Raw genomic sequence first — 23,113 nt, 5'->3', positions numbered from 1 at the left:
AGGGAGGCAGCTCCTGGGAGCTGCAGGCCTGGTCCTCATCCCCAGTGCATGGGTGATCCAGGATCGTGATGGAGGCAGCGGTGGGAGACTATCTCGTGGTGACACTGAATAGTGTCCAGATGTGGGCTCTGTGGGCATCACGCCTGCACTGACTCCCAGCTCCCTTCGTCCCACTCCATCCAGGGGTCCCAAGCTGAACTGTCCTGGGTGGAGGTTGTGACGAGCCTGTGCCCTTGCTTCCTGCCACATCTTGGGGAGGCTCTGGGCCGTCTTTCTGGGGGATTGCTCGTGCACGCACGGCAGTCTTTCTAGCCTGGGGACTGGGTCTGCCCTCATTGCTCCTGGGAAGCTTCCTCTCGTCTTTCACCCTGTACATCCTCTCCAATGTCCCCCTCTCCTGGTTCAGGTTCTTTCACACGTTTCCAGGTGGACGATGTCTAAATCTGTCGTTCAGAGAGCCGCTCTAGGGATTTCTGGGGGAAGACGACTCCTGGGAAGTCAGGGCTTTTGCACTGAGCGCGAGAATCCATGAAGATCCACGCGTTGTTGATTCACTGTCTTTTAAGGGAGCGTAAGTCAGTGGCTTTACATGGATCGAAAACCAGGGCTGGAGCCAGGGCTGTTCCTGCCGGGGCTGAGTCTTCTCCAGTTGCTCCCCAATTCTGCCAGTCCTGCTGCCGTGACCTCCCCTAGACGAGGAAGCTAGGGCAGGGGGCTTGATACCTCTTCAAGGGCTGCCCTGACCTCTTCAAGGACTGCATTGGGCAGGGCTCAGCCTGAGTAGCAAGACAGGAGGGCAGAGGAGCTGGGGGAGAAGGACCGTCAGCTGGGAAGCAGGCACTGGTTCCTACACAGGCCTGCCTGGTCTACCTCCCGCCCAAATTCAGCCCACCGTCAGCTCCACCTGCATCCCATCCTTAGCCAGCATTGCACTGTTTGGAGCTCAATAAGAGAAGAAGAGACGTTACATGAACATGAATGGTTTCTGGAAGTCTCTCTGGAACACCTTTTAAGTTTAGGCCCAGGTGAACCGTAACATTCTCCAACAGGTTCTGGGATCACCAGTCATGGTGACAGTTTGACCAGCATGGAGAAAGGTGTCCTGGAAGAAGGCAGCATTCCTGGTCTTTAGAAAGCATTTAATTTCATCTGGCAAGGAAAATGGTCAAACAATCAGGAGAGCTGCCCACACAGCGAAGTCAGTGCAGCAGGTGCACGCTGCCTGTTTGCTGCCAGTGCAGGGTGGCTGAGAGAAGGTTCTGGAAAGAATCTCTTCAGCTCTGGCCTACAGAAAGAAGACTGCTTCTCTTCCACTGGGTGCACCTGCCTGTGGTGAGAATTCAAGTTCAAGGTACCCAGGCAAAACTACAAAAACAGTAAAATTCTTTTCCTTGTAGCTTTCTCTGTCTCTCTGTCACTTTTTTTGCCTTTTTGGTTTCTCATCTTGATGTTTCTCAGAATTATCCATGCCTTTTAAAAATGATTAATTAACTTATTTGAAAGGCAGAGTGACAGAGAGAGGATAGGAGGATAGGGAGAAAGAAGGGGAAGAGAGGGAGAGAGAGAGGAGGGAGAGATCTTCTGTCCGTCGGTTCATTTCCCAAATGTCCACGACAGGAGCAGGAATCAGAAGCTGAATCAGAAGTGTAGGGTAGCTGGGACTTGAACCAGGCACTCCAATACGGAAGGCAGGCATCCCAACCAGCAACTTAACCTGCTGTACCACTACACCTGCCCCTATCCAAGACTGTTGTCCTGCTGAATTTTAAAGTCATGCATGTTTTCTGTGTTACGGATTTAAGTAAATATTCCAGCTTCTTTAAAGGTTTTTTTTGGAAATGAAGATATGTGTCAGCTCTTCTGTTGTCCTATCTCTGGTGCACATAAAACCAAGCACCGGAGACTGAGTATTTGGGTGGATGGGTGCTGGACAGGTGGAAGGAGCGAGGGTTGGATGGATGCACAGTGAGTGGATGGATGAATGAGTAAGTGGAGAAGTGGGTGGACAAAGAGATATTTCAGATCTGCGCACAGAACTACAAACAGAGGCGGCGTCCTCCACACATCTCAGGAGCTGTGTGTGTTCTTGCCTGGGGCCTGTTAGGAATCAGGCTGCCTGGGAAGAGACTGCGAATTCCCCCGTGTGGGCCCGAGAGTCCCTCATCTCTGTCTCTGGCCCCTCGCCTGGCGCAGACAGTGGAATTCTCCAATACAATACGTGTGTGTTGGGTAGAGGTCCTGCCAGTGTTAGTTAGTGGTCTGAGTGCCCCCGGGGAAAGCCGGCTCTTCGGAGCAGGTGCTGCCGGTGCTGCTGACTCTGCACCGGAATCTGGAGATTGTCACAGAATCCCTCCGGCCCAGGCAGGCGCTCTGCCCGGGAAGATCAACCAAGGCGCGTTCCTCCTGTCTCCGCACGCGCACACCTGCAGCTCTGCTTTCTGGAGTGCCAGAGCGCCCAGAGCTCTCGTTCCATGGAACTGAAACCCCCCGGGCCGCCCTGTGCCGAGCAGCCAAACTCCTGTGGCCAGCAGAGGAGTTTCTCTTGTGTGATGGAGTGACAGCTGCCCAGCCAGCCTCCCTGCCTCCCTCCCCGTGTTCCCGCCCCTCCTCCCCTTCCATCAGCATCCAGGAGACACCGATGGGAGTGTGGGAGCTGGGACCACGGCCAGGTTTCCAAGTGGCGCCTGCCTGCGGCACTTTCTGCCTGACTGCGGCCTCGCTCCCTGGTCTTCACGGAGCTCATATTAAACAGTGTGAGTACTGCGGGAAGGCCGCCTTCCTTGTGGTGTTTATGCTCTGCAGTAATTTATGCTCGGGTCATGCGTGTCGGTCTCCCTTCTAAGGCAGACACTCCCTTAGGGCACACAGTTTTGTCTGTTTTGTCTCCGTAACCTATTGTCAGCTTGTAGAACCAGACCTGCCTGGTGGATGAGTCCACTGATCACAGCTCTTGAAAGTCTTCTGGGGGCCGGCGCTGTGGCATAGCGGGTAAAGCTGCCACCTGCAGTGCCGGCATCCCATGTGGGCACTGATTTGAGTCCTGGCTGCTCCACTTCCGATGCAGCTCTCTGCTATGGCCTGGGAAAGCAGTAGAAGATGGCCCAAGTCCTTGGGCCCCTGCACCCACGTGGGAGACCTGAAAAGCTCCTGGCTCCTGGCTTCTGATCGGTGCAGCTCTGGCCTTTGTGGCCATCTGGGGAGTGAACCAGTGGATGGAAGATCTCTCTCTGCCTCTCTTTCTCTTTCTGTGTACCTCTGACTTTCAAATAAATTAAAAAAAAATAAAGTCTTCTGTGCAGTTTTTGCCTGTTAACAGAGCACAGAGCAGTCCCAGTGCCCCGAGATGCTCCGCATGGGAGCAGCTGTGGCTCCTCCTGCCCCCACCCCGCCCCTCCAGCCTTCACCTCCTCCCTTGGGGACGGGCCTGCCTGTCCATGCCTAGTCCGAGACAGGACTGGTTGAGCCCAGTTGCGGTGGGTCGCAGGGCTCTGAGGCTCTCTGGGCAGAAGATGGAGTACAGGTGATGCTTGCCAGTCTTTGTGCCTTCAAGCCCAGCCTTAGGATCCAAGTGTAGACTCTGGCTAAAGTAGGCAGTCAGCAGTAGCAGAAGAGGTGCTTTTACTCGGCTCCTTGGTGTCTGAACCTGAGCAGGCCTACATGGCCTTCCCAAGGTCAGCGTAGAGGCCAGCTGGTCATCTGCCCTGTGTCTCCCTGCTGTGTCTGGCAGAGTGCTCCTCCCGATCCTGTCTGTGAACCAGGTAGGACCAGCACTGAGAACTCCACCTAGGGTACTCCTGCCTCTGCCTCCCTCTAGCCTGTAGCTGACCTCTGAGCCAGGAGCAGCTCCCTGCTGCACAGTGTGCAGGGGCCTGTTGGGCGGCCCGAGGCCCAGGTAGGACAGGAGCAGCCTGAAGAGCACCCCCTCTGCTGCCTCTGACCCTGCCACACCCCGGGCCCAGCCCCCAGTGCAGTGCGCAGCCTGCCCTGTGCTGTGTCTGCTCACCTCTCAGTGCTGGGGAGGCTGGGGCTGCCCCGGGGCGGAGCCTGCTCTAATTGCCAGGTGCACCTGCTGAGCCAGCTTTTAGAAGCAGGCCCCCCACTGGGGTCAGAATGCAGTGGTTCAGGAGCAAGGCCAGCCTCCTGCTTTTGCATGGCTTGTTAAATGTGCGCTTACAAATGCACTGTAGTGGCTTCCTTCCTGCTATTCTAAAGGGTGGGATAAACTGTTGAGAGTGAAACTTGGCAGGACACGGAGGGCAGGTGCAGGCTGCCTGGCACGCGTTCCCAGTAGTGGAAGGGAAATGCTCCCCTCTGGCCTGGTGCCTTGGAACTATGCCTGTTCTAGGAGAGACCTCGGTTCAGGCTCCGGCTCAGAGCTCAAGTTCAACATCACCCGGGTGCGGTTCTCAGCAGCCAACGCCAGGCCTGCCCCTGGGCGGGGAGTGCTGGGCCAGGTGGGGGCACTGGCCTGCCTGGTGGGGATTTCAGGTTCCGGGTCCCTGTCCATCATGTGGACACCATCACATTGCCTTGCTCTGCTGAACTGTGCAGGACACGGAATATGGCCAGCTCCATGCACTGGTGTGAGCATCAGATTCTAAGAAAGTTAAATCAGTTGGGTTTCTTGTTTTTACAAACACAAACTAAAACGAACCTCGCCTGATTGCTCATTTGCATGGACTTGAGATCAGGTTTTGCAACACATGGCATTGAGTAGGAATGGGAAGAATACAGCCTTCAGGCTCCTTCAAATAAAGCCACCTACTGTAGTCAATAAAGTTTTATTGGAACAGAGTCACATGCGATTATTTACAGATGATATATGGCTCTGTAGCTGCTACACGGGAGAGCCGTGGCCTGCAAATCCTGCAGTGTCAACTGTGGCTCATTTATAGAAAATGTTGGTGGTGACATCTGCCACAGACAATAGACACGGCTTCTGCTGGCGTTTGCATCCGATGGCAAGGCAGGCTTGGCTTGGAGGGCCTTAGAACCGGCCATTTATGGTCAAGTTCAGTCAGAGGAGCTCCCACGCAGATGGCCCCGGCCGGACCCCTTGCTGCTCAGCGTTCTGGAGTTCAGCCACGTGCGGTGTTGGTGGTTCTGCAAGGAGGAACTGTGTGTCCTCTGCTTGTAAAATATGCAGTTTTTGGCTGTGTTCTCCCTGGGCCTGTGTGATGAGGGAAGCAGCGTTTTACTGGCTGGGTGATCATGAGCAAGATGCTTGACCTCTCTGATTTGTTTTCTCATCTGTAAGTTGAGGAGAATGCCATCTTTTTTTTTAAAATATTTATGTATTTATTTGAAAGGCTGTGTTACAGAGAGGCAGAGGCAGAGAGAGAGAGAGAGAGAGAGAGAGAGAGAGAGAGGTCTTCCATCCACTGGTTCACTCTCCAAAAGGCCACAATGGCTGGAGCTGAGCCAATCAGGAGCCAGGAGCTCCTTCTGGGTCTCCCATGCAGGTGCAGGTGCCCAAGCACTTGGGCCATCTTCTACTGCTTTCCCAGGCCACAGCAGGGAGCTGGATCGGAAGTGGAGCAGCTGGGACTTGAACTGGCACCCATATGGGATGCCGGCACTGCAGGCGGCGGCTTTACCCACTATGCCACAGTGCCAGCCCTGGGGATGACATCTTGTTGTAGTAATATTAACAGTGCCTATAACAATGATATAATAATAATATTACCAGTGATAATACTTCTCTCCTCACGTTGCTTTAAAGACTAGAAGAGTTAATAATTGGATCATGGGGATGGCATTGTGGCACAGCGGGTTAAAATTGCCCCTTGTGATGCTGCTGTCTCATGTCAGAGTGCCGGTTCGAGTTCTGATCCAGCACCCTGGAAGGATGGCCCCTGGCCACAACATGGGAGACCTGGGTGGGGTTCCAGGCTCCTGGCTTAGGCCTGGTCCAGCCCTGGCCTTTGCAGCCATTTGGGAACTGAACCAACAGATGGAAGCTCTCTCTTTCTTTCTCTCTCTCTCTCTCTCTCTCTCTCTCTCTGTGTAACTCTTTCAAATAAATAAGTAAATCTTTTAGACAAAATTGGACTATTAGAATAATCTCTGGCAAGAGGCAAACGTGTCGAGTTTTAAAGCTGGTGCAAGTTCTTTCGAGAGTCTGGAAGGCGGCCACCACTCGGATCTCAGACAGCTGCCCCTTTAAAGCCTCTCTGGTGGTCAGGGCACCTCCCAGGGAGGGCACTGCTGTGTGTGTCTCTTTGCTGCCCGTGTGCCGAAGCCCCTGGATGGCTTTTCCCTGGAAACAAGGGCAACAGCTGACCCTGCAGGAAGGCTGCCGGGGTGCGGGCAGGCTCCCGCCCCCCACCCCAGCCTGACAGGCGTGGGGTCCACCTGCTGGGATTCCAGCAAGAGGAGACAGCGTGACACTTCCTAATGAGGCAGTCAGACCAAAGGGAAAAGAGGGGAGAGTGAGCGACGGCGAAGCCCCTGCAACCTGCGGGAACAGTGGCTGACGAGCGACCCGAGGCTGCCGGATCCATTGAACCCTCCCTCTGCTGTTCCGTGCCTCTGTGTCGCCTGCTCCGTGCAGCACTGCTGAGACAGGCGCAGAGTGGCAGAGCAGGAGACGCGAGTGTGGGGAGCCCAGGACCTCTGCTGCGTGGTCTCTGGCTCCCTTGTCTTTTTTCAGGCTGGCTTCTCTCTCTGGAAGGTTCTGTGCTTGGTCACCCGTGCGCCTTCCCAGTCTTTGTGTCCTGGCTGTGGCTCCCGCAGCGTGGCTCTCTATAGGGTGATCAAGGTGGGCCCCCTGCTTGTTCCAAACTGTTCACGCTGTTCACGTTCACGCTGTTCACGTTCACGCTGTTGGCTGATTCACCGGGATGTCTTACCACATCCTTCCACTCTTTCCTCCTCATTACAGCCCTGAGACTCCAGCCCTCAGAGGAGACGCCCCGGGGGAGTGGGGACGGCACAGCTTCTCCCTGCCGTGCACAGGCGAACACCTGTTCCCCACGTGTCTTCCAGATAGATGAGCTCTCAGGGTCTTTCAGTAGCTTTTCCTCATGCCTCGGTTTCTACATGGAAGATGCCCGATTGCATCCGTCTCATTCTGAGTCCTCACTGAGTTGTTCAGGCCCCCCATGGTTCCCCTCCCCTCTTCCCCCCAAAGCGCTGAGGCCTCTGCCCTACACTGCTGTGTCCCTGCACCTAGGAGCACAGGTGACAGCATTCCAGGACTGCAGCCCATCCCCCTCCCAACATTCGGTGTCGCCTCCCCGGCACACTCCCCAGGCACGTGCGCTGCTCTTTGCCAGTCTCTGGAGTTCACCATGGCTGCATGCGGACGCTGGGGTCAGGAGCTGGCACTGGGAATCAAACCCAGCTGCGGCAACGTGGGATCTGGGTGCTCCCTGGGCATACATTTTTGGCTTCTGTGCTTTCTACCCTGCTAATTCTGTGACCTTGAACTATGTTCTTTACCCGAGTGTGTCCTCATCTCTGAAGTGAGTACCATGACATCAACCTGTCAGGTAGGAGGCTGCCTTAGGAAGAGCCTAGAACAATGGAGAAGAGTAGAGATGAACACCTGTGCAGACTTGGGTGGAAACATCTCCAATGCTAAACAAGTGTAAGAGGCGAAGTCTCCACAGGCAGCTCACAACGAAAAGACAAATGCCTTGGGGCCTGGGTGGGTTATATGGGTGGGGCTGAGGGCAGGTGCCCCACAGCCTGAGCTGCCAGGAGCCCCCGGCAGAGTCTGGGACCCACCAGAAAAAGGTGTAGAACGAAGGACGTTCCTCTGTCTAATCTTTGAAGATCCAGGCAAGCCCAGTCAGCTCTTTAATATTTTAAGAAGTTAAAATGCATTTAATATTTTAGCAGAAATCATTTTAGGAAGATTAAAAGCATGGCCCAGAAGTTGGCCAGCTGGAGTAAAAGACACTCCCCGCCCCAGCCTGACCCAGCGGGAGCCGTTCCTTGCCAGAGAGGGCTCTTGTTGCTTGCCTGGGCGCGAGAGCAGCGGAAGGCTCCGTTTTCACATTAAGATGGGTTTGCAAAGTTTTATCCAGGTGTGACGGGCTTCGAGAAGGAATTTCTCCTAGGTGAGACAGAAACGGGGCATCGACTCACCAGCACACAGAGGCAGCCTCTGGTGTTTCTTTCTCCTAAAGAAATGCGCCTGCACACCTGACACGTGCCAGGGCTCCTTTGGACCCTGCCTCACCTGCAAGCCGCTGTGCGCTGAGCCAGTCACCCCACGGTGTGTGCGCTGAGCCGGTCACCCCACGGTGGCGGTGATGCCTGCCCGGGCACTGTTCCCACCAGCTGCAGTGTGCGTCCCGTGCGTCGACGAGGGAGCATATGTTTGTTTCTCCATGGGGAGATTGTTTGTATTAATGCTTCATTTTTGAACTTCACCTTAAGCCTGCAAAAACAACCGTGACGTCCGATTTTGTGATGATTTCTGTTACAGAGTTGGCAAAGCGTTGCGTAAGTAAATATCTGGAGTCAAAGATTTCTGTAAATCAACATGGAAGTAGAACACTCTAAGGGGGACCCTCTCCTGCCCCGGCAGCTCTGCCGGCACGTGGTGCAGGGGGGAGCGCTGCCTCGGCCCCTCCTATCCCAGCCGGGAGGTAGCCTGTACCCCACCCAGCCATGCCAGCTAAGGGGCTACAGACGCAATCGCAGCCTGTACAGAAAGTCAGCCCAGACCCCTGATATGGGCTGGGCTGTTGGGTACATGATAGGAAGCCCTGTGTTCCCAGAGGCAACTCAGGACTTGAACTTTTTGCATTTTGCTTTTACAGTTGTCCCTCCTTATCCACAGCTTCACTTTACGTGGTTTCAGTTTGAAAAATAGGAATGGCACAATCTAGAAATAAGCAGTTTATCAGTGGCAAGGTGCGTGCCCCTCTGTGCCTGGCAGTTGGACTAGTCGGAAGCTACTTCACACCGACAGGGAACCATCCTGCGGTAGGTGCTGTGGGCCAGGTGCTGTCACTTGTGATGGATACGCAGTCACTCATTCAGCATCACGGTCAAGATCACTGTGAGAGATGCTTGGGACGCCCACTGAGCAGATGAGGAAGCACACGGGGTGGCCGGGAGACGGCAGAGGTAGGATCAGAGCACAGTGTGTGTTGCATCCAGCTCCTAAAGCAGGAAGCTGCACAGTCACCCCAAAGTCTCCTGCTGGGTCTGGGGCCCTTTCTTTGCCCTTACAGTCAGATTCTTGGGGAGACTTCGGTTTGTGGGGAATATTCACAAATTCCGGGTCTTCCTCTTACCTTTTTATATGTCAAACAGTGGTTTGAAAAAGCAAGCACAGGGGGCTGGGGTTGTGTGCAGTGGGTAAAGCTGCTGCCTGTGACACCAGCATCCAATATGGGCGCCAGTTCTAGTCCCAGCTGCTCCACTTCCAATCCAGCTCTCTGCTATGGCCTGGGAAAGCAGTAGAAGATGGCCCAAGTCCTTGGGCCCCTGCACACATGTTGGAGATACGAAAGGAGTTCCAGGCTCCTGGGTTAGGTCTGCGCCAGCTATTGCAGCCATTTGAAAAGTGAACCAGCAGAAGGAAGATTTCTCTCTCCCTCTCTCTCCCCCCGCCCGTCTCTGTGTAAGTCTGCCTTTGAAATAGATAACATTTTTTAAATATTTATTTTATTTATTTGAAAGTATTACAGAAAGAGGTAGAGCCAGAGAGAGAGAGAGAGAGAGAGTGAGAGAGAGAGGTCTTCCATCTGCTGGTTCACTCCCCAAATGACAGCAATGGCCAGAGCACAACTGATCCAAAGCCAGGAGCCAGGAGCTTCTTCCAGGTCTCCCACATGGGTGCAGGGGCCCGAAGACTTGGGCCATCTTCTACTGCTTTCCCAGGCCATAGCAGAGAGCTGGATCAGAAGTGGAGCAGCCAGGACTCAAACCCACATGGAATGCCGGCACTGCAGGCCAGGGCTTTAACCTGCTGCGCCATAACGCTGGCCCCTGAAATAGATAAATTTTTAGAAATAACAAAAAGCAAATGCAGACGATGTGGTGCTTAGTTGGGGTTGAAATGCGGAGCTAGAGGGAGCCGTCTGCACCTCCTGCGGAAGGGCTGTGGCTTCCAGACTTTCGTTTCCTCCTGATCCCTCGGCCTCTGGGGGCCACTGGAGATCCCGGTCCCCAGTGGGAACCCTTGCACGAGGAGGCTCTGGCGGGTGTGCTGCCTGCAGGGACAGGAGGACTCAGCGGGAGATGGCTGGTGTCAGGCCCTGCATGCTGCCTGGGGCGGAGACCGTAGGGTTGCGGATAAGGAGCGGGGAGCCGTTGGGCTGAGACCCCTACTCCAGGTGCCCTGTGGCGGCTGGGGACTCCCTCCGGTGCCCCTGGGCTCACATCATGAGAACGTGTCTTCCCAGCGAGTTATAAAATGACGATGGTCACTGCTTTGTGAGCATAGCACGAGCGACACTTGGGCTCCCTGGAGTGTCTGGCGTGGAGGAGCAGCTGGTCAGGGTCACGGTCAAGACCGTAATGCCCAGGCTTGGAGGTCAGACTGCCTTGTTCAGTGCAGGCGAAGGTCAGGGTGAGGGTGGCCCTTGGGAAGCAAGGCTGTGGATGCCGTGAGCGGGCTATATGTTGATCTCTTGCTGATTTTCTCTCTCTCCGTGCGTTTATTGAGCCAGAGTGCGCAGATGGTGGGGCGCGTGCCTCACCTCACCCACCTAACGATCACCCCAGTGCAGCGCGAGCAGCCACACTTGAGAACTTCCCTGCTTTGTTTTGCCTTTCCTGGCCCTGTATCCAGATTCCTCGGAACATCTGTTTGCGTTAGCAGACAGTTTATGAGCGCTTTTATAGCACCTTCTTCATGAAGAGACAAAAGCCCGTTACATATCATCAGTTTTATTCCCTTGACACGGCTGGGAGACGTGCAAGGACAGCTTTGATGATCTCCAGCATGTGGGAAAGGAAGCCGCGGGAACCCAGTGCTTTTTCAGAAGGCGTATTGCAGCGCCACTGCCGCCGCCGATTCCCACATCGCCGCCGTGATGCCACGGTGCAGCTGCACGTGCCACTCGCTCCGCGTGCTCGGGGAGCGCCCCGCAGCCTCCCCCTGTCCCTGGGTGATGGACACAGTCATGCACCTGACCTCCAGCCATGGCTAACCTTGGCGTTCTGCAAAGGGCCACAGAGCAGACTTGGGCTTTGTGTCTGTTTTGTCTCTGACACAGCTGTTCCACTAGGACAGCACGGAAAGGACAGTCTGGGTCTTGATTGCCGGGGGCTGCGGGCTCCATGGACGTGGCCCAGGGCCTGGTTGCCAGCTCCCAGTCTGTGCCGGTCCTGGGCCTTTTCACCTCCCTCCTGAAAGACTTCAGAACTGTAAACTTTGGATGCGGTGGGCGGGTCGTGTTGAGAAGCAGCGTCAGAGTGCGTGTGTGGACACGTGCGTGCTGTCCGTATGCACCGTGTGCCATATGTGGGAGGCTCGGCTTGGAGGGATCCTCACGGATGACCAGACGCAGGGCCGTTCCCCCAGGGCCAGCACTCCTCCAGACACTTCTCAGTCTCCAGCTTTCATGTTCATCCAATTTATTTTGCTTGCCGCTGTGAACTGGGAGTTACAGAGCTTGCTTCATTTTCAGGTGGGCTCATGAAAAGCAGCGCAGAGAAACAGGGAGTGGCAGGCCTGTCTGGCCTGGAGGCCACCCAGGAGCACCTGCAGGTGCAGAGGTGGTGGTGAGAAGAGGCGGCAGTGAGTGAGGCAGGAGATGGGGTCCGAGGTGTCTTGACTAGCCACAGGAGGTGAGCAGCTGGTGCAATAGCATGGCTTGCTGGGCTGAAAGCTTGATTTGCTGATGTTGGAACCCTTTCAAGTTCTTGCTGGGAGCCTGTTGTCAAGACTGAACGGACGGGGGCCAGCGCTGTGGCATAGCCAGTTAAAGCCCCATCCTTACTGCCGGCATCCCATATGGATGCCAGTTCGAGTCCCGGCTGCTCCACTTCCCATCCAGTTCCTTGCTAATGCTTGTTCATCTGCCATCCAGGGGTGCTCAGGACAGTCACATTTTAACCTCAGTGAAAGGAGAGGACGCCACTCTGTGCCCGTGAGGTCCCTGTCTCACCCCCCAGGCTACCTCTTGTTGACTCTGCGCCTTGCTCGCAGTTCCTGGGTCCTCTTGCCCCTCGTAGCAGAAGGGGGACCAAGGAGCTGTGCCATACACCAGGCAAGGGCTCTGCAGATAGCTGCATTGTCCTGGAACTGAGTGCACTGCGTGTCTGGGGAGGCAGACGTGAGAGAGCTTGGTGTGGAGGGCTGAAGCATGTGTCAGAACCAGCGCTGAGCAGCACACGGGTGGCCCTGCCACCTTGTCCCCATCTCTGCAGTTGGACGTCACAAGAATCCTGAGAAACCTTGGCCAGGCACTTTCGTCTTTGCAAATCAGAACTAGGGAGGTTAGGGCTGGTGCTGTGGTGCAGTGGGCTAAGCCATGGCATCCCCTATGAACACCGGTTCGAATCCCGGCTGCTCCACTTCCTATCCATAGCTCCCTGTGATAGCATCTGGGGAAGAGGCTCCTGGCTCCTAGCTTTGGATCAGCCCAACTCTGGCCATTGAAGCCATTTGGGGAGTGAACCAGTGGATAGAAGATCTCTCTCTCTCTCTCTCTGTCTCTGCCTCTCTCTGTAACTCTGCCTCCCAAATAAATAAATAAAATATTGTTTTTAAAAATGTATTTATTTGAAAGGCAGAGTTAGAGAGAGGGAGAAGCAGAGGCAGAGAGAGACAGAATATCTTCCATCCATGGGTTCACTCCCTGAATGCCTGTTGTGCCAGGCTGAAGCCAGGAGCCAGGAGCTTCATCTGTGCCTCTTATGTGGGTGCAGGGGCTCCAGGACTTGGGCCATTTTCCACTGTATTCCCAGGTGCATTAGCAAGGAGCTGGATCAGAAGTGGAGCAGCCGGGACTCGAACCACCACCTGTATGGGATGCTGGCACTGAAGGCGGTAGCTTTACTTGCTACGCCACAACACCAGCCCCAAAGCTATGTGTTTTTTTTGTTTGTTTGTTTTTTTTTTTTTTTTTTTTTTTTTTTTTTTTGACAGGCAGAGTGGACAGTGAGAGAGAGAGACAGAGAGAAAGGTCTTCCTTTTCCGTTGGTTCACTCTCCAATGGTACGCCGGCTGCACCGCGCTGATCCGATGGCAGGAGCCAGGTACTTCTCCTGGTCTCCCATGGGGTGCAGGGCCCAAGTACTTGGGCCATCTTCTACTGCTTTCCCAGGCCGCAGCAGAGAGCTGGATCAGAAGTGGATTGGGCAGGAGTCGAACCGACGCCCATCTGGGATGCCAGCACTGCAGGCGGCAGCTTCTGCACCACAGCGCTGGCCCCTACATGGCACCTCTCACCTGTGGAAATCCAGAGTGCCCTAGGCCTTCTGCGTACAGGTGCCTCCCTGCAGCCCACAGGCACTGGGTGTCTTTAAGATGAAATGTGGCCTTCCTGGGCTGCCGCTTCTCCTGACAGTGCAGAGCGGAAGGTGGCCTGCCCCTTCCCAGCGAAACACCACAGACATCAGGAAGGTAGCTGCCAAGTGCGTGGGGCAGCTGGCAAACCATGAAGACGGCCTTGGCAATGTCTGGGAAAGATGAAATGGAAAGAACAGGTGAATTTCCTTTCGGTCCTTCCTAATCTCGCTGTGGACAAGCTGCACTGCTCTCTGTCTTCACAGTAGCAGCCTCCCCCAGAGCCCCCCCATGTCTAAAGGACAAAGGGTGTGTCCCTCTTGCACTGCCCAAGGGAGGGTGTGTGAGGGCCTCTGCATAGACAGGCGTGGCTCACCCCTCTGTGGCCCACAACCCAGCCAGGGCTGGCATCTCAAGGAGCTCCGTTATTCTTGGGCCAGTGAGTGCACACGTATGGGGACGGAAGAAGCCATTAGAATACTGAGCCAAAGAAAAGAAGCCAGGACCCAGTGGGTCACTTCCAACGAGGACAAGGAAAACGGAACTTGAAATACAAGTAGCAGTAAAACTAAGATCCGAGACCCTCGCGGCTGCCCTGTGATAAGGCGATCATTTCGCAGAGATTAAATTTGTAAACCAGAAGGCCAAGCATGCTGTGTTATTCAAACCGAGGTAATGCTGAGCAATCAAGCCTCTCCAGCGCCATTGGGATCTGGAAGTAGTGCTAAAAACACTGTTTTAAAATGCCAAGAGCAGGGATGACAACGGCAGCACGGCTGCAAAGTGAATGCTGACAGTGCTGATGCGGGGCCGGAGCTGCGGCTTAGAGGGCAGAGCCGCTGCCTGTGATGCCAGCGTGCCGGCTGCTCCCTGTGCCGGCTGCTCCACTTCCAATCCAGCTCCCTGCTGGTGTGCCTGGGAAGGCAGTGGAGAATGGCCCGAGTCTTGGGCCCCTGCACCCACGTGAGAGACCCGGATGAAGTGCCTGGGGGGCCTGGCCCAGCCCTGGTTTTTGTGGCTATCTGGGGAGTGAATCAGCAGATGGGAGATCTTTCTGTCTCTCTGTATGTGTGTGTGTGTGTGTGTGTGTCTCCTTCTCTCTAACTCTGACTTCCAAAATAAATGGATAAATCATTAAAAAAAAAGAAAAGTGCTGATGGTCTCAAAAAATCCGAACTGTAGCTGAGACCCCACCCCCAGGTCTGAGTTGGTCAGGACATGGGCTGAGAACGCGGGGGCTCGGGTGCCGTGGCTTTTCTCTGCGCACGCTGCGTTCTGGGCTCTGCTCTGCAAGGTCACCCGAGGACTCGGGCTCCTCCCTCCTTTGTGCTGACGTCACCTTTGTGGGGAAGAGGCTGGCTCGTTCCCCACCAGAGCTGCCATCCAGACGTGGGAAGGTAGAAAGAATTTCCTTATAAATGTCATTGTAAAACGTCTAGATTTTGCACAAATCACTTCCACTTGCATTCCGATGATGACGTCTTGACTGCTGGCCAGGGCTGCCTGCAAGCAAGCCTGGGAAATGATGGCTTTGCTGTCAAAACTTGGAGTGTTATCACTGACGGGGTGGGGCGGGGGTGGGGGGCCTCCGCTGTCCCCGCCGCATTCACAGACCTGCCGCCCTTGTGTTATTTGCCGTTAGGGGCCAGTTCACAGTCCCTGGAACGTGCCCTGTGCACCTTGCCATGCAGACGGGTGCTGTGGCAGGCAGGTCTGCAGGTAAGAGGCCCAGAGGCACCTGTAGCTCCACGCCTTGGCTCAGCAGAGTGTCCTGTCCCTCATGGCGCGATCCCTGGGAAGTCCCCCCTACAAGCAGCCCCAGCTACTGTCAGCTGTTAGAAGACCCCCAAGCTCATCTCCTGGGGAGAATGGCAAGGCAAGTTGATCCAGCCAAAGACCCTTAACCTAGGCGCTATTCCCAGGGGCCTGATTTTGCTGCTCCGTGCATTTGTCCACTCGGATAATAATTAGGGAACGATGCTTCAGTCAGTAATGAATGTTTATGTGGGACCGGGGCTGTGGCAAAGGGAGTTTTTCAAAAGCAAAATGAAACAGTGATCCTTGACCACAGGGGTCGGTGACGAGGGTGGCAACCGTCCAAGACTAAACAGTTCTGGGCAGACGTCTTTGCAGACGGATTTTCCGCGTAAGGCTTGAGTGGCTGGGTGGGTGGGTGCAGGCTGTGTGCAGGCTTTGGTTCTGGCACAGACTCTGTTGTGATGGCTCTTGCTGGAAGGTGCGCATCCATGGGTCCCCTCCTCCATCACCTCTGGCTTTATTCGTTTATCTGTTTTAGTTTTGGGCTTGACAGAAGTGACTCCATCTTGATTCTGAGAACTTCCACATATCTCAGTCATTGATGAGCGTGTGACCTGTGGCAGGGGGTGCAGCAGCCACCCAAAGCCTGCAGAGTGGCCGTCTTGATGGGGCTGATGATGGAGGGGAGCCCTCTGTCCCCCCAGAGAACCGTGTGTCCATGCAGGAGGCTGCATTGAGCGCTTGGAGTCTAAAGGACTACGGGGTGGTGGCCCACGCCCTTCACTGCTGGGGGCTGGGAGAGTGGGATTGCCTGGGCCGCGCCCTGCACACCCACCACAGCCCCGCCTGCCGGCCAGCCCAGCATACCTTGTGGGAGCCCCTTTGTCAAGACCACCTTGCGTCTGATCCCCAGAGGCTGGAGACGTGCTGCTGTGTGTGTGTGTGTGTGTGAGAGCACTCTGTCTCCACGGGGTGGGACATTAAGCGCAGAGGAGGATTTGTGCACCACATCCGAGTAACGAGCTGTGAAATTGACATTATGAGCTGTAATTATGATGAAGGCTCGCGGGTGGCTGCTGCTAACCGTCCTTGTGGGCAGCCCAGATGTATGTCCCCTCTTTTCCTTTTATTTCTTTTTCTTAATGTCTTGAGCCCATAAACAGTGGCTACGTGGCAGGGTCTGAATAAAGTACCTCCAGAGGGGAGCTCGTGAGAAAGAGAGAGAGAGAGAGAGAGAGAGAGAGAGAGAGAGAGAGGTTGTCACAGAAAGCTCTGTGGTAGAAAGGCGATGGGAACCGAGTAACCCACCACTCGCTCACTGGGGCAGGTTGGGAGGGCGGCCCCTCAGAGGGCCCCTGGGCTACCATTGCCACGAAACCAGCAGGAACCTTTTCCCTTCCCAAACTGATTGACTGATCTCTCTCTCTCTCTCTCTCTCTCTCTCTCTCTCTCTTATTTTTTATTTGAAAGGCAGAGTTACAAAGAGAGAGAGAGAGAGTGAGTGAGGTCTTCCACCCGCTGATTCAATCCCCAGTTGGCCTCAATGGCTGGAGCTGAGCCAATCTGAAACCAGGAGCCAGGAGCTTCTTCCAGGTCTCCCATGTGGGTGCAGGGGCCCAAGCACTTGGGCCATCTTCTACTGCTTTCCCAGGCCATAGCAGAGAGCTGGATCAGAAGTGGAGCAGCCGGGACTCGAACTGGTGCCCACATGGGATGCTGGCACTGCAGGCGGCGGCTTTACCTGCTATGCCACAGCGCCGGCCACTGGCTAATCTCATAAATGGATTTGGCAGTGAGGTGCCCAGAGGTGCCATTTCTAAATAGTTCCTAACCAAGAACCAGGCTCTGGCTGTTTCTGCACCATCTCCAGTTTTCACGTTTTTTGTTCTCCGAGATGCATCTATAAAAGGTTTCCTACCGGGACCAGTGCTGGGGCATAGCAGGTAAAGCCACCGTCTGCAGTACCAGCATCCCATATGGGTGCCAGTTCGAGTCCGGTTGCTCCATTTCCAATCCAGCTCTCTGCTGTGGCCTGGGAAAGCACTGGAAGAAGACCCAAGTCCTTGGGCCCCTGCACCCACATGGGAGACCCAGAAGAAGCTGCTGGCTCCTGGCTTTGGATCGGCGCAGCTCTGGCCGTTGCGGCCAATTGGGGAGTGAACCATTGGATGGAAGACCTCTTTGTCTCTCTCCCTATCTCTGCCTCTTTGTATTTCAAATAAATAAATAATTAAAAAAAGGTTTCCTACCGCCTGGTCAGGTGCTGTGTGGGCAGTGGGGAGGGCTGGGCAGAGGGCCGTCTCTCTGTCCCCATGCCCACTGCTCCTCCCTCACCAGCAAGAGTGTGGCTGCCAGACCATAGCCGGCGCCCACGTGGCACCACTGCTTGCTCTGTGCTCCTACCTCGCGTCACCAGGTGGTCCACCCACCCGGGTCTCAGCTGCTTAAGGAGCACTGGTCAGGGAGTATCCAGTGCCCGGGCTGCCTCTGCCCTGCTTCCCCTGGGGCCTCCAGCCCGTCCTGCCCTGGCATATACCCTAGGGGACCTGCTCCTCTCCTCCTCCTGGGACTGAGCCCCCAACTCGTCTCCTGAGTCTCTGTGAGGCCCGTCGGTTCATTGGGTTGCCACATCAGGTCTTTCTTTTCTAGCTCTCCCCACTCCTTGTTCCCATCCAGGCCTAACTCAGGACTAACCCAGGTTCCTTGGAAGTAACAGCACACACAGGGCAGCCACTGGGCGGGGGCTCTCCCCAGTGCTGGACGTGACTGGTGAGAGGGGCACAGTCGTGTTCCCAGGGGCATTAGTTGAGCAGGGGCTGGGGTAGGGGGTGGTAATGGACTTGGGAGAGGTCAGCCTGCATCCTGCTGGTCCGGGATACAGAGGAGGCTGTGTGAAGCTTCAGCCCCCAGGCCCTAGCTGCACACCCTTCTGCGAATGAAGATGCTGCCGACTGTGGCTGGACAGGCCTGCTAGGGCGACCTCAGCTGCCATGCAGAAGAGTGTAGACCCCCCCCCCCCCCGAGGGCGGCAGGGAGCCACAGGAAGCAGCAGCGAGTTGGGCGCAGTGTTGTGTGTGGGTCCCCAGCACGTGGTGGGCTGATGGGACCCACTGTAAGAGGCTGGCACTGCTTGGGGCAGGAGCAGGGGAGGGGTGGGTAGTGGTAGAGAAAGAGAGGGGGCCTGGGGTCTCTGTGGCAGCTTAGAAGTCAAGTTGGCAGGATTTGAGGAAGGATGCTGTGACCTAGGCAAAGGCGAGGGGTGGGGGTGGGGGCAGGCAGGATAACCAGAGTCTCACTCACAGCCCGCATGAGGAATAGAGCAGGTGGGGCTCAACGGTGAGCTTAGCTGGCGTGACACCAAGTCCACTGGTCAAAGGAGGGTTGAGCACGGATTGATTGGCCAGTCAGGGCACAGAGGCAGGTAGAGCTGGGGTCAGGTGGCAGAGGAAGCCTGTGGGCCACAGTACACAGGGGGGCGGGGCCGGGGGTCAAGGCAGTTGTCTGCAGCCTGTCTGGAGAGTCTGGGACAGAGTCCCTTACAGGGTGAGGAGTGCGTGCCTCCAGGACCTGGGAAGACACCTGTGTGGCCCCTGCCCTGGGACCCAGGCTGCCTGGTGGGAAATGCTGCCGTTTCTCCCACCTCTCCTGGCCACGCCAAGTCCTGGCCACTGGTGTACTTACTGCAAATGGAGCTTGCAAATGACCCCTGAGTCAGCAGATCTAGAGAAATTTCTTGTGGGGAAGCCGGAGTGGGAGCCGGCAGCCTCTTCTCGCTGGCGGAGCTTAGGGGGTGCGGGGCTTGTGTTTGAAGAGCACGGGAGAGCCTGGGGAAGGGGCGAAGCTGGGAGGCAGTGGTCAGAGCTGGCCGTTCTTACTGTCAGTGGTAGCAGGAGCCACCCAACAGCCACAGAAAGCCCCTCGTGGAACCTGGCTTTGGAGTGCCAAGCTCTGGACTCGTGACAGGCAGAGTTGTCTTGGGTGCACCCAGCAAGGCCGACTCGTTGTCCAGCCCCATGGCGAGCTCTTTTTTGCTGTCCCTTGGGAACCTCTCCACTTGTGACTGTCCAAGCGTCTCTGTGTGGTCGCCAGGGAAAAATATTCCTATCACAAAAACAGATGTTACGTGTAGCTTTGAAACGAATGGTAGGCTGGCTTCAGACACAGCGAGAAAGCCACTCTGTCTCCTGTCTCTCCACCTGTTGACACTCTGGGCCAGGTAGTTCTCTGTTGCTGGGAGTGACCGGTGCCTTGTAGAATGATTGACAGCGACCCTGGCCTGTGCCTCCCACCTCCCAGTTGTGAAGACCTAAAATGTCTTCGGGTGAAATTGCCCCTGACTGTGAATCCCTGGGCTGGGGGCTGTCTGGCCTGCGCAGCAGGGGGTTCTAGCAGTGGCCTGCAGCCAGAGGTCTTTTCCAACCCTCTCTGAGCACAGCCCTTGGCTTGCAAATGACCCTTTTGCCTCCCCTCTCAGAAACCAGGAACCTGTTACGACCTATTGTGCTTTACACAGCAAAGATATCCAGAATGACTATTATTGGAAGCAAATTGGGTGGTTTTTTTTCCGCTCTCCGATTTTGCAATGGAAACTTCTCTGGCACTGCTATTTAATTGGTTAGTGGTGGCTGTTTGTCAGTTTGCCAGCAGGTCTCTCTTAACTGCTGTCGCTTGACACTGCTGAAACATAAGTGCAGAATGATTGAGTTGCCAACATGCCATTAAGTCCTCTGCAAAGAGTTTGCGATGCACTACAGCTTCGGGCTTTTGTGCTTCTATTGATTGATGCGGATACTAAAGAAATCCTTAGCCTGGGCAGTGCGGGTGGCAAAGCGCAGCTTCTGGTAGGAAAATTGGTGGGTATTGACCCAAGGACAATGCAGCAGCTTTTCTTTGGCTTTCCCCTAGCTCAGAAGGGACCGTCAGCGCGCTTGCTTAGTTAGCAGGTGTTGCCACAGTGCAAAAAGAACAGACCCTTGCAGCCAACCAGCCTTTATGCAAAAGGCCAATTAGAGGAGGCCTGGGAAGTGGGCGCTGACGTTGCATCAGGTCTCAGGACTGCTTGGCAGCCTCTGCATTTCTGAAGAGTAGAACATTGCCAAGAAATCTGCCTGGGGTTCGGAGCAGGCGCTTGTTGGAGGCCCAAGGTGGCTGATCGCTTTGGCGTGGCCAGGCCAACCTGACATGACAACATGACCCCAATGTTAAGAGGATATGCTGTTATGCCCTTGAAGTTGTACTTCCAGACCAAACTGCTGTCACAGCAGAAAACTGTATGTTGTGGCTTGGTTGGAGGGGTTGGGGGGGCAAGTCTGTGACCAGGGGCAGAGGGCCTGTTCCTCCACCAAGCTGTCCTTCATCTGGACATAGGGTGCTTGTACCAGGTGCGTGGAGTGGGCAGCCCTGCACCGCCGATGCCCTGTGGATCTCCCCTGCCTGACTTGAGACCCTACGTGAGCATGTCCCGAGTTGCTGTGAGGGGCAGTTGATGGGGTCTTTACCCCATCCTGTTCAGATAAAATCACCCGCAACCTGGGAGACTTTTAGACTCAAAACACTCAGATCCTGCCCCCAGTGGAAAGTGATTCAGTTCAGAGCAGCAGGTAAGAACATTCCGGAGCCCAGACGACCTGAGTTTAGATTTCACCTGCTGCTGGAAGGTGTGCACTTGGACGGGTCCCCTCCTCTCTTGGTGCCTCCGTTCCCTCTGTAAAGCAGGATACGTTCGAGCCGCCTTCAGCCGGGTGAGTGGGTTGTGTGGCCTGTGCCTGAGCTTGTGTGTGCTGTTTGGGGGAATGACTTTGATGGGGACGGCCTTATTGCAGTGGGGCCCCAGAGCTTGCCGCCTGCTCCCTCTCAACAAACAGAGAACTCTGCTGGGGCTCCCCTGGGCCCGTGGGAAGGGTCACACCCAGTAACCTGCGGTTGTATTCTGCTTCCAGAATCTCTCCCAGCCTCCCTACGGCAAAGCCCTCTACAGCTACGAGGGGAAGGAACCCGGGGACCTCAAGTTCAACAAGGGGGACCTCATCGTCCTGCGGCACAAGGTGGATGAGCACTGGTACCACGGCGAGCTGCGTGGCGCCCAGGGCTTCCTCCCAGCCAGCTACGTCCAGTGCGTCCGGCCCTTGCCGCAGGCCCCACCGCAGGGCAAGGCACTTTATGATTTCGAGATGAAGGACAGAGATCAAGACAAGGACTGCCTGGCCTTTACCAAGGTAAGGAGGGCCCTGTGTCTGTGCTCAGCTCCTCCTGCAGCCGGGGAGCCCTCGCCGCCCCGGCTTTGAATCCCAGCTCCTCCGTTAGGCGCTGGCTCCCATCCTGCACCTCCATGCACAGGGACAATGGTTGCATCTACGTCAAGGGTTTTGGTGAATGACAAGAGCTGACGCATGAGCCTGAGGTTGCACGAGCCCCCATGAGCATCAGTCTTGGACCCTTCTGGAGTGCATGGGTCATGGTTTTAAACATTGACTCCAGTGGAAGGGAAGAAAGTATTTCCTTGGGCTCCAAGCTGCTGCAAAGACCCTGGTAGCCAGGCCCCCAATCAGCTCCTCCCACCCTGGTCCCCAGGGCAGCAGTGGCAGCACAGAGCAGGGTGAGCCAGGGAGGCAGAGCACGGGGACCGTTTGAGGGGGTCGGGCAGGATGAGTTGGTGAACAAAGTGGTGTTTGCCAGTGGAGTTATCTGGCAGTGCCGAGTTGGGTGTTGTGAGCCTGGTTTCCAGCTGCCCAGGACTTCCCATAATTCTGTGCTGGGGCACTGTATCTTCACAGCTCTCTAAGCTTCCGGGGGGGCAGGAGTTGGAGCCTTGTCTCCTGCATGTGGGACTTCACCTTGCGGTGCTGGGTCCTCTCCCTCCCTGCCTTCTGCCTTCCGTCTCCAGTCTTGCTGTCTGCCATCCCTCTCTGCCCACCCCGCCCCAGTGGTAAATTCTATCTCAAGTCCCCGGCTTTAAAGCCGGCCTCCTTCCAGCTCCCTGCCTCCCGGCTCAATCTGCTGGTGCAGAAGCCGACTGTGGCACCAGCTCTCCGGGGGCTGCAGGAGGACCTGCTCCCCATCTGAGCAAAATTGGCCTGTCCTCCGTGCCTGCGTGGGGCTGCTATTTACGTCTTGTTCCATTGTTCCGCCTGACAGTGAATAATCTATTTTTCATTCAGAGATTCAATGCTTCCCTCCTTCCTTTCATCAAGGTGTTCTGCAGCTAATTCCTGTTGTCACCCACTGGTTCAGTCTCCCCCTCTTCCCCGAGCTGAGCTGAGCAGCCCGGGCCTCCCCCACCTCTCTTCTTCCCCTTCCCCCGCTCCCCACCCCTCGTCTCCCTCTCCCCACACATCAGTCTCTCACCACCCTCTTCCCCCTCCCCCCACTCACCATTCCCCTTCTCCCCCCCCACCTCCCTCTCGCCCCTGGAGCACAATGTTTCTGGCAGACAGAATCCTGTCTTCTGTGCCCAGTGGACTCCGGAGCACCTGCCCCGAAGAGGACTCTCCAGGAAGCACTGCTGCTCCGCGTGGTCCCTTGTGACCAAGGGCAGAGGTGCCCGGCCTCGCAGCGTCCTGTCCAGGCTGGGTCCTATGGAGACAGCTCCCGAAACAGCCCCAGGCTGCTCCAGCCTCTGCCTGTTCCCGTGACTCTGCCCTCCTCCTGGGCTTCAAAGGAGTCCCCCTGGTGAGAACTCATTAGAGTAGAGGGGCGACGCAGAGCCCCCGGGCTGCAGGCAGGTCCAGCTTTTCCCTGCACAAGCGCACGCCTGCCTTCCGTACCCACACCATAACCTGCTGTGGATGTGGGCTTCTGGCTGGGGCCCTGCCCTCTAGGTGGAAACCGGAACCCACCAGGTGACGGGACAAAGGAGCGCAGGGCTGACTCTGTGCTGAGCACTGTGGTCTGCCTGGGGACCACACAGACTCCTGCTCCCTATCACAGGCTGTTTTT

General features: G+C 55.9%; 1 protein-coding gene across 1 annotated transcript in view; it reads left to right on the top strand.

Moving 5' to 3' along the window:
* The window catches only part of SH3RF3 (SH3 domain containing ring finger 3), a 330,082-nt gene that overhangs the window by 190,174 nt on the left and 116,795 nt on the right, over positions 1 to 23,113 (top strand). Inside the window, exon 2 of the mRNA XM_008252855.5 lies at positions 21,118 to 21,393. Within this exon, the coding sequence (XP_008251077.2) occupies positions 21,118 to 21,393 (276 nt within the window). The remainder of the gene's footprint in view (positions 1 to 21,117; positions 21,394 to 23,113) is intronic.

The sequence above is a fragment of the Oryctolagus cuniculus genome, chromosome 2, assembly GCF_051225735.1.
Source record: "Oryctolagus cuniculus isolate XC-2025 breed Fujian yellow rabbit chromosome 2, ASM5122573v1, whole genome shotgun sequence".
NCBI classification, from domain to species: domain Eukaryota; kingdom Metazoa; phylum Chordata; class Mammalia; order Lagomorpha; family Leporidae; genus Oryctolagus; species Oryctolagus cuniculus.
Note: the sequence above shows the minus strand (reverse complement) of the source record. Positions and strands in the feature narration are given on the sequence as shown.